Genomic DNA, 15504 nt, shown 5'->3' with positions numbered 1-15504 from the left:
TTGAAGGTTGCTTGGATTTGGGGAATCAGAGTAAATGTTGAATCTAGCTGTATTCCAAGGTTCCTGACTTGTGATTTGAGGGGGAGTTCATACTTCCCAAAAGGGATTTTGATGTCAGGTATGTATCCACTTGTGTTAGGGACCCAGAGAAGCTCGGTTTTACTTGGGTTGAGGCAAAGTTTGTTGTGTTTAGCCCATTCTTGAATTGATGAATAAACTGATCACTTGTCTAACAAGGCTGTAGGTAAGTCAGGTTCAATGGATATGAGTAACTGCACATCATTCGCATACATGTAGAACTGAGTGTCCATTGACCGAATCAGCTCAGCTAGTGGCTTGAGGTAGATATTGAACAGAATAGGTGACAGTATCGATCCTTGTGGTACCCCGCAGGTCAGTGTCCATGGTGGTGATGAGTTGCTGCCAATCATTATGGATTGTTGCCTGTCTTGATAGATAGGATCTGAACCAGGCAAGTACTGTTCCATTGATACCTGTTTCTGTCAGTTGTGCTAGCAAGATATCATGATCCACAGTGTCAAAAGCTGCTGAGAAATCTAGCAGTACTAACATCGAAGCAAATCCCGTCGGGGTAAACGTAGCCACATTGGGTCTTAATTAATAAAGCCTTGCTGTTTGACTTCTACTTGTGATCTGTTTATTTTTCCAGTTGCACATTTGTGCATACATTTTACTGCATCAGTATCTGTAAAACGTACCTAAAAGGTGTTGAGGTCACACTGGCAAAAGCTCCACTGTATTACTTTGCACACTATTGTGATTTAAAAAAAAAAAAGCCAGCCTATTTTCCCTAAGTTTTTTTTTTATTTTGGGAGGGGCCACTAAAGTGCTCACAAACACAGCAGGCACTTAAGGCTTGTGCTCAGCACCCGAGCAGCCTTGTCTAAATTTTATTTGTATCACTTATTTGTGTATATATTATCCTACCCTCCCTTTTCCTCACCCCTTAGTTTGTATATTTTTTCCCTTTCTGTAGACTGAAGCCTCACTTCAAGAGGGAGAACTCAGCCCTGGGAATAATGTCCTGCAGGCTGCTGTTCTGACAGACTAACTAGACACTCAGCTCAATCAGGGAGATGAGCCCCAGGATCACTGCTTAGGGAGCAAGATAATGTGCATTAATAGAAAATTGCCAGCAAAAGCTTTGATGGGTCCCAGCTATACCCAAGCTCCCATTTTTAGAAGCCTCTATGCACCACTTGTGATAGGACAGTGAAACAAGGAAAGAGGAAGATGACTTATGACACTGAAAGCTGGCCTGGGGCTGAACCTTGCTGTGATGCACAAGAGCTTACCAGGGAACTGAAGGCTTAACAGCTTTATGATAGTTTTCTTTAAGTTCCATTATTACCTAAATTGAGTTAATAGGCATCAACCAGCTTAAGTTCCATTATTACCTAAATTGAGTTAATAGGCATCAACCAGCTTAAGTTCCATTATTACCTAAATTGAGTTAATAGGCATCAACCAGCTATCCAACACCCTCTCAAATTAATGGCCATATATTTCTAAGAGGCACTCCAACATGAAGTGTACCTTTAGAAAATGCAGAAATGGAAACTGTAGTAAGCATAGATTACAGTTAACAGGTGCTCTCCAAGGACAACAGGATATTACTCTTCATAGATGAGTGATGTCATCTGATGATACTTGATCAGACAAAAAGTAAACAAAACCTCTACTGTTGCTCTTACCCAGCCTCAGCAGCCTCCACTACCCCCAGTACTATGACTCCTCTTTTTGGACCCAGCTCTTCTCCGTCCGTTGTAACCAGTCATACTTTCTGGTCTTGACATCCCTCTCAGGGCAGACACCAAATTTTAGGCCCTGGGCAACCCTGGCACCCAGGTCAGGGGACATATTTTTCATAGTTCAAATGTGCCATATGCAATGTTATCTAACACCAGTACTGCTGAATTTTAGAAAAATTATCAGAATGCCAAATGGTTGCTTAGCCATGAAAATACAGTACCTCGCTCTTCCTTTTTATTTTAAACAATATTCTTGAGTATTTTGGAGTAAAAATATCTACCAATATGTAAGGAACATCCCAACAGCACTGAAAAGTGTTGCAATCATGTGTCACATCTCTCTCTGAACACGATCCTTCTCCCAACCGACTCCCAAAATATAAATTTTTTTGCTTCCTGTGCTTAGAAAACCAGTTGTAAGCCTCTCACTTGTAATGGGTACAGTTGAAAAAGTTGCTAGCTCTCAGCAGTTATTGAAAAGAGCTGGCAGTGCTCTCTTCCAAAAATTACTTATTTGTTTATTTCCGATCTGAGGAAGAAGGGCAACCTTCGAAAGCTAATCAAGAAATGTATTAAGTTATGTCCAATAAAAAAAGGTATCATCTTATTTTCTTTTCCATGTTTTATTTTGTTTGATTTCTATTGATAAAAATTACTGAAAAAGGGCAGTCAAATCTTCCAGCCAGATGTCCCTCCTTTCCCCTTCGCTTCCTTCCCCCTTGTCTTTTACCCTCTCTCTCCATCCATCAAGTCGCCCTTTCCTCGTATTTCTCTCCCCTCACACTCATTCCTCCTCTAACCAGATCTTCCTTCGTGCTCCTCTTTGCTTTATTTCACCTTCCTTCAGTCACACAGCAAGTGCTGCAGCCTGGCAAATGACAATAAAAAGACACAGTAAATCAAGTTCCAGCCTAGTGTGGTCCCTCCCCCAAACTATTCCTTTTCAAAAAGGAAATGTGCATGGGAAGCGGTCATTGGGTGGGCTGATCCAACACATTTATTCTTGCTGTCTCCATACTGCTACCTCCGTTTCTGTTACAGTTGGACACAGAGGAGAGAAGAGGTTCCACTCAGAGTAGGGCAGTGGTTCCTAAACCTGGTCCTGAAGGCATCCAGTCAGGTTTTCAGGATACCCACAGTGAACATTCATATGAGAGATCTGCATGCAGTGGTGGCAATGCATGCAAATCTCTCCCACAAACATTCATTGTTGGTATCCTGAAACTTGACTGGCTGGGGTACCTCCAGGACCAGGTTTGGGAACCACTGGAGTAGGACTTTTTGGGCTCCCAGAAGGTGCTCGTATCAATGAAGCACTTTTGAAGGCAAGAAAATACTGCAAGATGGGTGCACATGTGAAAACCAACAGGGAATCCAAACTTGACACGAGAAGCAACCTTTGAAAAAGTGAAAGTAGCATCCTTATAAACTACAACAAAGATTAAGTGGTGTCTTGAAAACATATTAAAAATATTATTTTAATATTAAAACAGTTAAAGCAGGAGCTGGCCCAGTGGCTTGAGAGATAAGCATGGTCACTACTTAAGGGCGACACCCATTGCCCAGAATCAGCATCCATACAGGGTCCCAAGAGGAGTTGTGTGCATGGACTCTGGCCCAGAAGCATCATTGCAATTATCATACTAGCTGTGGTGGGCACAAAAAATGTTAAATAGGGGAAAAATCCTCAGAGTTGGGAATGAGTTCATTGTGCCAAACCCCTGCCCTTGTTCTGAGTAAGGGTAAGGGTGCACAAAATAGTTGCTAAATGATACAGAATCCTCACTGCTCACACAATACTAAGCCAGTGCTTTCTGTGATGCCATAGAAAGCATATAACTCACCGGAAGTGCAAACTGATGTCTCTATAGAGAACCTGCCAATGTCATAACCACAAAAGCAGGTTTTGTGACACTTCCCCCCCCCCCCCCTCATAATTTGTGAAGTCTTTTACTATGCAGTCTATCAGAAGAAAAAAATTATATCTATGGACACAAAAAGTTATTCCCTTTTCAACTTGAAATCAAAGGCTAGGCAAAAACCTAAATCAGTCAAGAACTGGAATTTAACATACCGGTTTGTGTCCCAAATGATAACATTTCCATCAAATCCTGACGTCACCAGTAGCCTTGTGTTTGTATCATATTCGATATTCTTCACCCAGCTGGTGTGACCATGCAATGTGCACACTTTAGTGTTCAGTTTTCTCAAATCCCAAAGTGCAATTGTAGTGTCATCAGAGCAAGTTGCAAACAGTCTATTGTCAAGAAACCTGAAAATAGTTCAAAAAAAATTTGACTATGCAATGGCTTAAAAAACTTACTAGTTATAACTGGCATTTTAGTTGCCTGGAATGCCCCAATTTAAAAAAACATTTGTTTAAGATGAGTTATGCCTGCCACTCTGAAGGAGTATACTTTTATTTTAAGATATTCTTCTGGTTTTTTTTTCCATCTTCCAATTTTGAATTTTTATCTTTTAGATTCTGAATAAACACCATTATATCTATACCATGATCTGTTCACGTATGTTATGTTACATGTATGTTACCATGTATGTATGCAACTTAACACATTACCATTTGTAATTCTGTTACCCGGAAATGGCAACCGCCATTACGGCAAATGTTAGCCATATTGAGCCTGCAAATTGTTGGGAAAATGTGGGATACAAATGCTACAAATAAATACTAACTGAGGATAGGCTTTTTTATTGATCAGTTAGCTATGTTATTTTAGAAAGCTTTTTATCCTATACTTTTAAATCCAGACTGTACCATATACCATCTCTTATTTCAAAATTATTCTCTTAAGTGTTTGTCACATTTTATTTTAATTATCCTCTTAAGGACCTCTTGTATTTTAAATTATAATCTTAAGCATTTGCTGTATGTTTCTCGGTATACACAAATGATACTTGTTTTTTATTACGATTATATACTGCTTACTACACACAGAGCACTAAATTTTATTTCTCTTTGAATGCATGTTCTCACACCTGTCATATATACTGAGAAGTACTTTCTTTTGTTGTTTTTGTTTTACTTTTTAATTTGATAAAAACCAAACTAAAAAATAAAAATTAATTTTCATTTTATATGCTTTCCCTAATACAGCCTTTGGGGGTAAACGTAGCCACATTGGGTCTTAATTAATAAAGCCTTGCTGTTTGACTTCTACTTGTGATCTGTTTATTTTTCCAGTTGCACATTTGTGCATACATTTTACTGCATCAGTATCTGTAAAAAGTACCTAAAAAGTGTTGAGGTCACACTGGCAAAAGCGCCACTGTATTACTTTGCACACTATTGTGATTTTAAAAAAAAAGCCAGCCTATTTTCCCTAAGTTTTTTTTATTTTGGGAGGGGCCACTAAAGTGCTCACAAACACAGCAGGTACTTAAGGCTTGTGCTCAGCACCCGAGCAGCCTTGTCTAAATTTTTGGGCAAATAAGCTAACTGAATCATTTTTAATGCTGGTGATACTTTGAGGACCCAGAGAACTGTCAAGGAGACTTCATCATACTTCAGCACCGCTTCCAAGGACTTCTCATTGACTCCACCTGAGCTATAACGGGAGACATGGGGTAGTGGTTAGGTCTGCTAGCTCCGATACCAAATGCAAACAGGAGTACGGTTCCCCCTGCAAAAACTGTGCAAAAGTATTCTACAAGCTGAGGCTCAGTGCAGTTCTAGTGGAATGACTGTGCATTTTTAAACCCTGTTTGTACCATGCACAGAATGTGCTTGAAGGGCTGTGCCTGAGTTGGAACTGCTGTACGGAGATGTCTGAGTGATCGCTAAGATTGAGCCCACTAGGGACAGAAGAAGTACCTGCATATAATATATGTAAACTGCTTTGTTTGTACCACTGAAAGGCGGTGTATCAAAATTGATGATGCTTTACCATTACTCTTTACATGTGACAGTGTGGATCTGGTAATATTTTCATCAACAGCAAGGCACACCTGGAAAACAAGGACTGCTGAGATACAGACACAGATATCGCTTAATCTGAAGTGCATATTTTTTGATCTGCCTTCTGCCTACCTCTTTGCAACACTACCTCAGTGGTAACTTGAATCAGTTGTTGATCTTAAGAACTCTAGCTAATATCCACCCCCTCCCTACCCCACCATGTGTCTTCCATTGGGGGTACTTTATTTGTACATTGGGAGGTATTGGACCAGAAGTGGTTCCCACTTCTAATTCATGTTGCCACCTCTTCAATCAGCTCCTTATTAGGCTCACATCTATCATGCTAAAAGATTGAGCTCTATGCAATGAAAAACACCACATGTTTTACTAAATGGGCACCTCAGAAGACACCCAGTCTGACTGATCAACCCTCCTCTATCAGTGTGAACTATTTTTGCCAACATTTCAAGTTTTAAATGAATCATATGAGAATCTTTAATAGAAGTAGAGGAGACAGCCTGCAGAGTGGAAACTCAAGGTCATTTAAATCTGTAAAACTTTCAGGATTTGTTTCAACATTGGAAATCTTAAGAGACAGTATCTTGAGAGAAGGCACATACTTGAGCAATAGTACACCAGAAACAACTCTCCAGAACACACATAGCTTGCCATAAATCCTGCAAAGAAACATTGTCTCCCAGATTCCAAAACTGTGGACTCAGCAGAAATTAATATAGGTTTCAAAGGAGGTGTAAATATCAGAGTCACAGATATTGAGAGTCTCCTGTGCTACTTCAGCTTTCAGCAATGAAGCAGCAGCAGGCAGTTTAGGGAATCAGCTAACAAAACTTGCAGAAGGGGAGGAGGGGTTCCAGCTGCCAGACCAAATCGAAGCTTCCTCCAAGGAAGGAGGTCCATCAGGGGAAGTCAAAAGCGTCCCCCCTGAAAGCAAGTGTTTATCCATAGGATCCACAACTAAAACAGAACAAACAGTACCTTTATTCTTGATTTTACATTTCCCCATGAAGATCTTCCAACACCGTAAATCTTCCAACCTAGGAAAGCAGAGCTAGCCACTCCTGCTGTGCTCCAAAGGGGCACACCCTGAGACCTCTCGCCACAAGCTTCACTAGATGTTAAAGGGCACCAATCCCCCAAGCTGATTCAAGCAGAGGTAGCCAGAGCGAGGCCTGCACTTTCTGAAGTCAGCCCCAATGGTAGCACCCATTCACACCAGGTTTCCTCCCTGCTCTCGCCACCTTTAATCTTCTAAATTTTATTCAATTACACTGCTTTACTCACTCCCAAAGAGCAGTCTAGAAATTTTTTTAATTTTTTTGGGGGGGTATAATTTGGTACCCCAGTGGCCAGTATGAAAAAGCACCCCACGCCTACATCTACTATAATAAAGTTCACCTCCAGCGTTCTGAGGCTGCCTGGTGGCTTCCGGTGGTGGTGTCCCTCATGGAGTAGATATCCGGTGGTGGTGTCAATCATGTAGATAATCGTGACTTCAGCGAGAGGGGAGGAGCCACGACTGCCCAATGTGGAGGTGGAGTAGGGAAACATCAGGGAGAGGGGAGGAGCAGCGATTGTCCAATGTGGACGGGGAGGAGTAGGGAAACACGTGTGTTTCCCTACTCCTCCCCCTGCCCAGGAATCCGAACAGAGCGCCAGGAGGCAGGCGTGAAGGTCTACCGGGCCGAGTACGCCAAGCGGCCGTAGTTCCTACGAGAAATACGGGCACAGCATCGCAAACGACTTGCTGCGACTGGACATCATGGTGCAGGTAGGCGCGCGCTGCGGTACGTGGGGGCGGGGAGCAGGGCTCGGATACCAGCGATCGCTTGCTAGCGCCCGTTTCATTGCTTTCTGAAACGGGCCTTTTTTACTAGTTTTTCTATAATCTGCCCATGTCATGCTTAACATTGTAACATGTAAAGGTACAGCTTCATTTAGGGATTCATTCAAACAATTTGATTACCATATATGCTGGTGTATAAACTGAGAAATTGTGACTTCAAAATCACATCAATAAACCAGGATCATCTTATATATGGGTCATTCTCATCCGTGCCATAGCATTCTTGCTATTGTTAGCGTCATGGAAGTACTGTAGACAGACTGGCTATGTTGAGGTTGCTTTAGAGGGACAGAGCCTCTGCTATATTTCTCCCTGGTGAAGGAAAACTCCAAGCTTGTGTGTTCAAATTAGAGAGGTTTGAAGGAGGTGTGTAAGCGAGACTGGGGAGTAATAAGCAAAGTGATGTTAAAAATCTATAGCTGTTCTGGCTGGTTGAAAGTTTGGGCTCAGTATGTACATTTAGAGGACAGCATATGTCTGCTGGAAAGTGTACATGACAATTATCAGGAAACCTGGAAACAGCTGAAAGCCATTTGCTTGCTGATAGCTCAAGCTGTAGGTTCAAAGAGGAAAGAGTTGTTGATTGAAATTGATCGATTCTTTTTTGTTTTTGGTAAAAGGAAAAGAAGGTGTGTGTATGGGTGCTGAGAAATACGGATTACTGAATAAAACATTTTCCTTAAATAGGAAGGGTGATTTGTTAAAATATTTTTCTACAACATTTTGCTTTAGTGAACTTACCAAAGTTTAGAGCAAGAGAGTGGTGCATAAAACTGAATGAAGACTTATAAGTGAGGGATAAATATATAAACCTCACATACTGAAATCTGATGAATTAGCTTTTCTGACCACTGTTGAAATCTGAAAAGCTGTGGGCCATGGGGGAAGGGGGGTAGGTTTGAGAGAGGCAGAGGAGATGCTGACGGGAAGAGAGAGAGTGGGAGCAATGTGGGACCCAGTCCTAACTTACACGTCAAAGCATTTTAGTCCTAAAACTGCACTTGACTTATACAGATCAACTTATACATGAGTACATATGGTAGATATGCCTAAATTTTTGCACACAGCTGTAAAATTATTTGTCTTAGGCACTTAATAAATTAAGCAGCTTAGCCTGTATCGTTTCATTTAGTTTTCCTTCAATTTTCTTCACAAGCCTCCTTATCCCAGCTGTGACTAAATATCCCCAACCATATTGCTATCACCACCATGTTTACTACAAGGATGATGAGGTGTGTTTTACACCATACTCATTTAGCGTTAAGACCACAAAACCGTCTCCCCAAGTGTTTCTTTGGAAATGCTACATGGCACATTGTATGGCTTTTCTTCAGCAGTGGCTTCCTTCTTGCCCACTCCCATATAGAACCAATCCCTTTCTTTAGAAATAGTAAAATAGAGGGAATGTGGTCCCACTGAATTTCTCCATGCACACAAAAAAGTTGAGGTCTGGGGCCATAACTGGATGCAACTCTCTTGATGTCTTTAGAATTAGAAGTGTCTGAAATACAAACCTATTTCTCTCCTGTGGAGGAACAGGTTCTATGGCACTGGACTGCAGCAAAAAAGAAACTTCCTGTTGTAAGAGGCTGGCATAAGAGGGAGGGAGGTGGATCCAGTGCAAAGGTCAATCTGGCAAGCCGCCTAACAAGTCTGAAATGGTAGTTCTGGATTATACTCAGAACCCAAGAATTCATAGTGATGGTTTGCCAAGACAATGAAGATACATACCTGTAGCAGGTATTCTCGAAGGACAGCAGGCTGGACATCATCACGCATGGGTCGTCGTCCGCGACGGCCCAGGAGCTCCGGAAGCTAAAACAGAAAAACTTTAAAAATTCTAGAAGTGACGAGGTGCGTGCGGGGACAACGCACCGCACATGCGCGAGTGACTTCCCGCCCGCGCGCTTTCCTCAGTTATATAAAAAGCAAACGAGAAGAACAACTCCTCCAAAGGGGAGGAGGGAGGGTTGTGATGTCCAGCCTGCTGTCCTCGGAGATTACCTGCTACAGGTATGTAAGGTATCTTCATTTTCTTCGAGGACAAGCAGGCTGGACATCATCACGCATGGGTTATCCCTAGCACCCAGGTTCACTCAAAACAATGAACAATGGTCAATTGGGTCTTGCAACGGCGACGACATAACTCAGATTGACCTGAAAACAAACACAACTGAGAGTGCAGCCTGGAACAGAACAGAAATGGGCCTAGGTGGGTGGAGTTGGATTCTAAACTCCAAACAGATTCTGTAACACCGACTACCCACACCGACAGTCACGTCAGGTATCCTGCTGAAGGCAGTAGTGAGATGTGAATGTGTGGACTGATGACCACGTTGCAGCCTTGCAAATCTCTTCAATGGAGGCTGACTTTAAGTGGGCCACTGACGCAGCCATGGCTCTAACATTATGAGCCGTGACATGGCCCTCCAAAGTCAGCCCAGCTTGGGCATAAGTGAAGGAAATGCAATCTGCTAGCCAACTGGAGATGGTGTGTTTTCCGATGGCAACTCCCATCCTGTTGGGATCAAAATAAACAAACAGCTGGGCGGACTGTCAATAGGGCTTGTCCACTCCATGTAAAAGGCCAATGCTCTCTTACAATCCAAGGTGTGCAACTTGTCCTCACCAGGGCGGGTATGTGGACGGGGAAAAAATGTTGGCAAGACAATTGACTGGTTCAGATGCAACTCCAACACCACCTTTGGCAAGAACTTAGGATGAGTGCGGAGGACCCTACGAGCTGAAGTAACAGCCACAAAGAAAATTACTTTCCAGGTCAAGTACTTGAGATGGCAGGAATTCAGTGGCTCAAAAGGAGGCTTCATCAGCTGGGTGAGAACAACGTTGAGATCCCATGACACTGGCGGAGGTTTGACAGGGGGCTTTGACAAAAGCAACCCTCTCATAAAACGAACTAAAGGCTGTTCAGAGATAGGCTGACCTTCTACACGCTGATGGTAAGCACTGATTGCACTAAGATGAACTCTTACTGAGTAGGCTTAAGACCAGACTCTGATAAGTGTAGAAGGTATTCAAGCAGGGTCCATGTAGGACAAGAAAAAGGATCTAGGGCCTTGTTGTCACACCAGATGGCAAACCTCCTTCATTTAAAAGAATAACTCCTTTTCGTGGAATCTTTCCTGAAAGCAAGCAAGACTCGGGAGACACCCTCCGAAAGACCTAAAGAGGCAACTTCTAAGTTCTCAACATCCAGGCCATGAGAGCCAGAGACTGGAGGTTGGGATGTAGAAGCGACCCCTCGTTCTGAGTGATGAGGGTCGGAAAACACTCCAATCTCCACGGTTCTTCGGAGGACAAGTCCAGAAGAAGAGGGAACCAGATCTGACGGAGCCAGAAAGGTGCAATCAGAATCATGGTTCGCGGTCTTGCCCGAGTTTCAGCAGAGCTTTCCCTACTAGAGGTATGGGAGGATACGCATACAGGAGACCTGTCCCCCAATGAAGAAAGGCATCTGACGCTAGGGGCCTGAAGTCTGGAACAGAATCGAGGGACCTTGTGATTGTCCTGAGTGGCAAAAAGATCCACCGAGGGGGTGCCCCACGCTTGGAAGATCTTGCGGACAACGTCCATGTTGAGTGACCACTAGTGAGGTTGCATTATCCTGCTCAACCTGTCGGCCAGACTGTTGTTTACGCCTGCCAGATACGTAGCCTAGAGAAGCATGCAGTGCTAGTGCGCCCAAAGCCACAGCCTGACAGCTTCCTGACACAGAGGGTGAGATCCGGTGCCCCCCCTGCTTGTTTGTGTAATACATCACAACCTGATTGTCTGTCTGAATTAGGATAATTTGGTTGGAGAGACGGTCTCTGAAAGCCTTTAGCGCATTCCAGATCGCTCATAATTCCAAGAGGATGATCTGAAGATGCGTTTCTTGAAAAGACCAAACTCCTTGAGTGTGGAGTAGAGACTTGCACGGGAACAGGGTTTGCGGGATTCCCGCGGGGACAGAAGCAGTTCTGCGGGGATCCCGTGGGGACGGAAGCAGTTCCTGTGGGGTTCCCATGGGGATGGAAGCAGTTCCTGTGGGGTTCCCGTGGGGATGGAAGCAGTTCCTGTGGGGTTCCCGTGGAAGTGTATGCTGCACTTGCGCCAGCCTCTCACCTACTGAGTACCAAGTTCTTTGAGTGCTGTCTCCTCCTCCTCCTTGCTTTAACAGCACAGATGTGGAAAGCCTCCATTAAGGAGGTGGTAGAGATACAAATGTTGACGAAATTTAAAAAGGCAAGGGATGAACACAGAGGATCTCTATTTAGAAAATAGCAGTTATAAAAAACCTAAACTTAAATGGCTGCATGTGTGTGGATATGTCGTGTGATACTTACATGGTGACTCTGGCTGTGATGAACTAGGGCTGATACCGGGAGACCTGTACGGTCTGTCTCTCATATGGCAATCTGGTTTAGGGTGGGCTGGAAAAGGCTTAGACAGCAACTTTAGTGGCTGGAACATGAGGACAGTTCTGGACAGACTTTTACAGTCTGTGTCCCACAAATGAGAAGATGAATAGGCTGGAGTGGGCTTTGAGGGCAACTCCAGCAGTTGGAACATAAGGATAGGGCCAGGTGGACTTCTATGGTCTATGTCCCAGAAACGCCACAGAAAGACCATAATCACGTATATAATATCACAGTCATTGTTGATTTAATCATGAATTGATAATGATTGTGACTATTGGGCAGACTGGATGGACCAATCCGGTTTTTATCTGCCGTCATTTACTATTAATCCTCTCTGCTTCTGGACTGATGCGCAGACCTCAGCTCTGACATAAGCGTGAGTATCAGATGTCACCTGACCTACTGGCACGTGCCTGTGGTGATCTCTTAGCACACAGTTCCAGTGAATCAGAGAAGACTTATATGTGCGCACCAGAGTGTTCCAACTTCCGTTCCTTCCTTGCCTGCAGTGCTGCGGCTCAAACCCAGAGATTGAGAGAGCTGACAGGAATTTTTTTTAATGTACCATTAAATTCTTGTGGGTGAGGACAGGTTAAATTCTTGCGGGGACGGACGGGGACTGGTAAGATTCCCCGTGGGGACGGGCGGGGATGGGTTAGATTCCCCACGGGGATGAATGGGGACGGGTTGGATTCCAGTGAGGACGGGTTGGATTTCTGTCCCCGTGCAACTCTCTAGTGTGGAGCCCATCCACATGAGCTCCCCACCCCAGGAGGGATGCATCTGTCATCAGCACTTTTTGTGGCTGAGGAATTTGGAATGGACGTCCCAAGGTCAGATTGGAGCGAATGGTCCACCACTGAAGGGAATTGCAAAAATCGGTGGAGAGATGGATGACATCCTCTAGATCCCCGTAGCCTGACACTACTGGGAAGCTAGGGTCCATTGAGCTGATCTCATGTGTAGACGTGCCATGGGAGTCACATGAACTGTGGAGGCCATGTGGCCCAGAAGTCTTAACATCTGCCGAGCTGTGATCTGTTGGGATGCTTGAGCTGAGGACACTAAGGCTAGAAGGTTGTCTGCCCTTGCCTGGGGAAGATAAGCTCAAAACATCCGTGTGTTCAACAGAGCTCCTATGAATTCCAACTTTTGTACGGGAATCAGATGGGACTTGGGATAATTTATGACAAACCCCAGCAGCTCGAGAAGTTGAATAGTAATCAGCATGGAACATAGAACTCCTGTCTCCGAGGTGTTCTTCACCAGCCAATCGTCGAGATAAGGAAACACACGCACTCCCAGTCTGTGTAGCGATGCTGCAACAACTGCCAAGCACTTTGTGAAAACCCTGGGCGCAGATGCGAGACCAAAGGGTAGTACGCAGTACTGAAAATGCTGAGTTCCCAGTCGAAATTGGAGGTACTTCCTGTGATTTGGGAGCACCGAGATGTGAGTGTAGGCATCCTTTAAGTCCACAGAGCATAGCCAGTGGTTTTCCTGAATCATGGGAAGAAGGGTGCCCAGGGAAAGCATCCTAAACTTTTCTCGGACTAGGAATTTGTTCAGGGCCCTTAGGTCTAGGATGGGACACATCCCCAACCGTTTTCTTTTGCACAAGAAAGTACCTGGAATAGAATCCCAGCCCTTCTTCCCCTGGTGGAACGGGTTTGACCGCATTGGCCTTTAGAAGGGTGGAGAGTTCCTCTGCAAGTACCTGCTTGTGCTAGGAAATGAAGGACTGAGCTCCCGGTGGGCAATTTGGAGGTTTGGATTCCAGATTGAGAGCGTATCCTGACCAGACTATTTGAAGAACCCACCTGTCGGAGGTTATAAGAGGCCACCTTTGATGAAAAAATATCAACCTCCCCCCAACAGGCAGATCGTCCGGTACGGACACTTTGATCTCGGCTATGCTGCTCTGGAGCCAGTCAAAAATCCGTCCCTTGCTTTGCTGGGGAGCCGGAGGGGCCTTTGGCGCACGCTGCTGATGAGAACGAGCCTGCTGGGAGTGAGCTTGAACAGGCTGTCGAGAGGCAGGAGCGTACCTACGCATATTAAAGGAATAGGGAGCATTCGTCCTCCCTCCAAAAAACCTCCTAGAGGAGGAGGTAGTAGCAGAAGACATCAGGCGGGAGAGAGAATCCATAGCATCATGATGCTTCTTGAGGGTATCGACCATATCCTCAACCTTCTCTCCAAAAAGATTATCCCCCCGGCAAGGAACATCCGCCATTCGCTGCTAGGTCTTCTGATCCAGGTCCGAGACACACAGCCATGAGAGTCTGTGCATCACGATACCCTGAGCAGCTACTCGGGATGCGGCATCAAAAGTGTCGTAAGCCCCCCTGGCCAGGAATTTGCGACATGCCTTCTGCTGCCTGACCACCTGGTGAAAAGGTTCAGCAAGATCCGGAGGGAGAGCTTCCACTAAACTGGGCAGTTGCTTGACCGAGTTCTGTAAATGAATGCTGGTGTACAGCTGATATGTTTGAATCTTGGCGGCAAGCATTCCAGCCTGATACGTACGCCTCCCAAAAGAATCCAAGGTCCTAGACTCTCTGCCCGGGGATGCCAAGGCATAGTCTCTAGTACTCTTGGCTCTTCTGAGAGCAGAGTCCACCACCATGGAATCGTGAGGAAGTTGGGCCTTCACCATCACAGGCTCACCATGGACTCTGTACTGGGACTCTGACTTCTTGTTGACAACTGAATTAGAGAGAGGGCAAGACCAATTCCACAACATCACTTCCCAGAAACGAGGACAACCTTCCTCCTATCTGCACTGGGCCATGGACCAGGTCTCCGTCATTAGGTACGCGACCCTGGGGGCGGACCGGAGGACGAACCTCCGGGACGGCAGTCCCTACGAAAGGAATGCTGCTTGGGGGAGAAGTTCCGTTTGAAGGAAGCGGAGTAGGAGGAGCCCGACTTGCCCCGCCGGTACCGACGGGCTTCCTGGAACCGGCCCTTAGAGGAACCAGGACGGGCAGTCGGCCCGAGTCCTGACCTCCGGCAACCTCTTGCCCTTGGACGTGCCGAGCTCCGTCACGATCTTGTCCAGCTCGTCCCCAAAGAGCAGCTTGCCTTTAAAAGGCAACTTGGCTAGGCGAGATTTAGAGGCATGGTCAGCAGACCAGTGCTTAAGCCAGAGCCACCGCCACGCAGAGATTGTCTGAGCCATGCCCTTGGCTGAGGCTCTCAAAACATCATATAGCAAGTCTGCCAAGTAGGCCAAACCCGACTCCAGGGTCGGCCATTCCGCCCTCCAGGAAGGTGTCTGAGGGGGAAGCCCGCTGCAAAACAGTCAGGCACGCCCTAGCCACGTAGGAGCCGCAAACCGAGGCTTGCAAACTCAGAGCAGCCGCCTCAAAGGACGACTTTAAGGCCGCTTCCATTCTCCTGTCTTGGGCGTCCTTCAGGGCAGTGCCACCTTCCACCGGCAGTGCCGTTTTCTTAGTCACGGCAGTGATTAAGGAATCTACCGTGGCCCAGACAAAGGCTTCCCGTTCCCCCTCAGGAAAGGGGTAC

At 45.4% G+C, this 15504-nt stretch overlaps 1 protein-coding gene across 1 annotated transcript in view; it reads right to left on the bottom strand.

The window, feature by feature from the left end:
- Nucleotides 1–15504, bottom strand: part of DCAF10 (DDB1 and CUL4 associated factor 10) — a 176871-nt gene that overhangs the window by 137680 nt on the left and 23687 nt on the right. The window contains exon 3 of the mRNA XM_030194379.1: nucleotides 3847–4044. Within this exon, the coding sequence (XP_030050239.1) occupies nucleotides 3847–4044 (198 nt within the window). The remainder of the gene's footprint in view (nucleotides 1–3846; nucleotides 4045–15504) is intronic.

Source organism: Microcaecilia unicolor, chromosome 2 (genome assembly GCF_901765095.1).
Source record: "Microcaecilia unicolor chromosome 2, aMicUni1.1, whole genome shotgun sequence".
In the NCBI taxonomy this organism is placed as follows: Eukaryota; Metazoa; Chordata; class Amphibia; order Gymnophiona; family Siphonopidae; genus Microcaecilia; species Microcaecilia unicolor.
The sequence above is the reverse complement of the archived record's forward strand: the minus strand, read 5'-3'. Positions and strand labels throughout refer to the sequence as shown.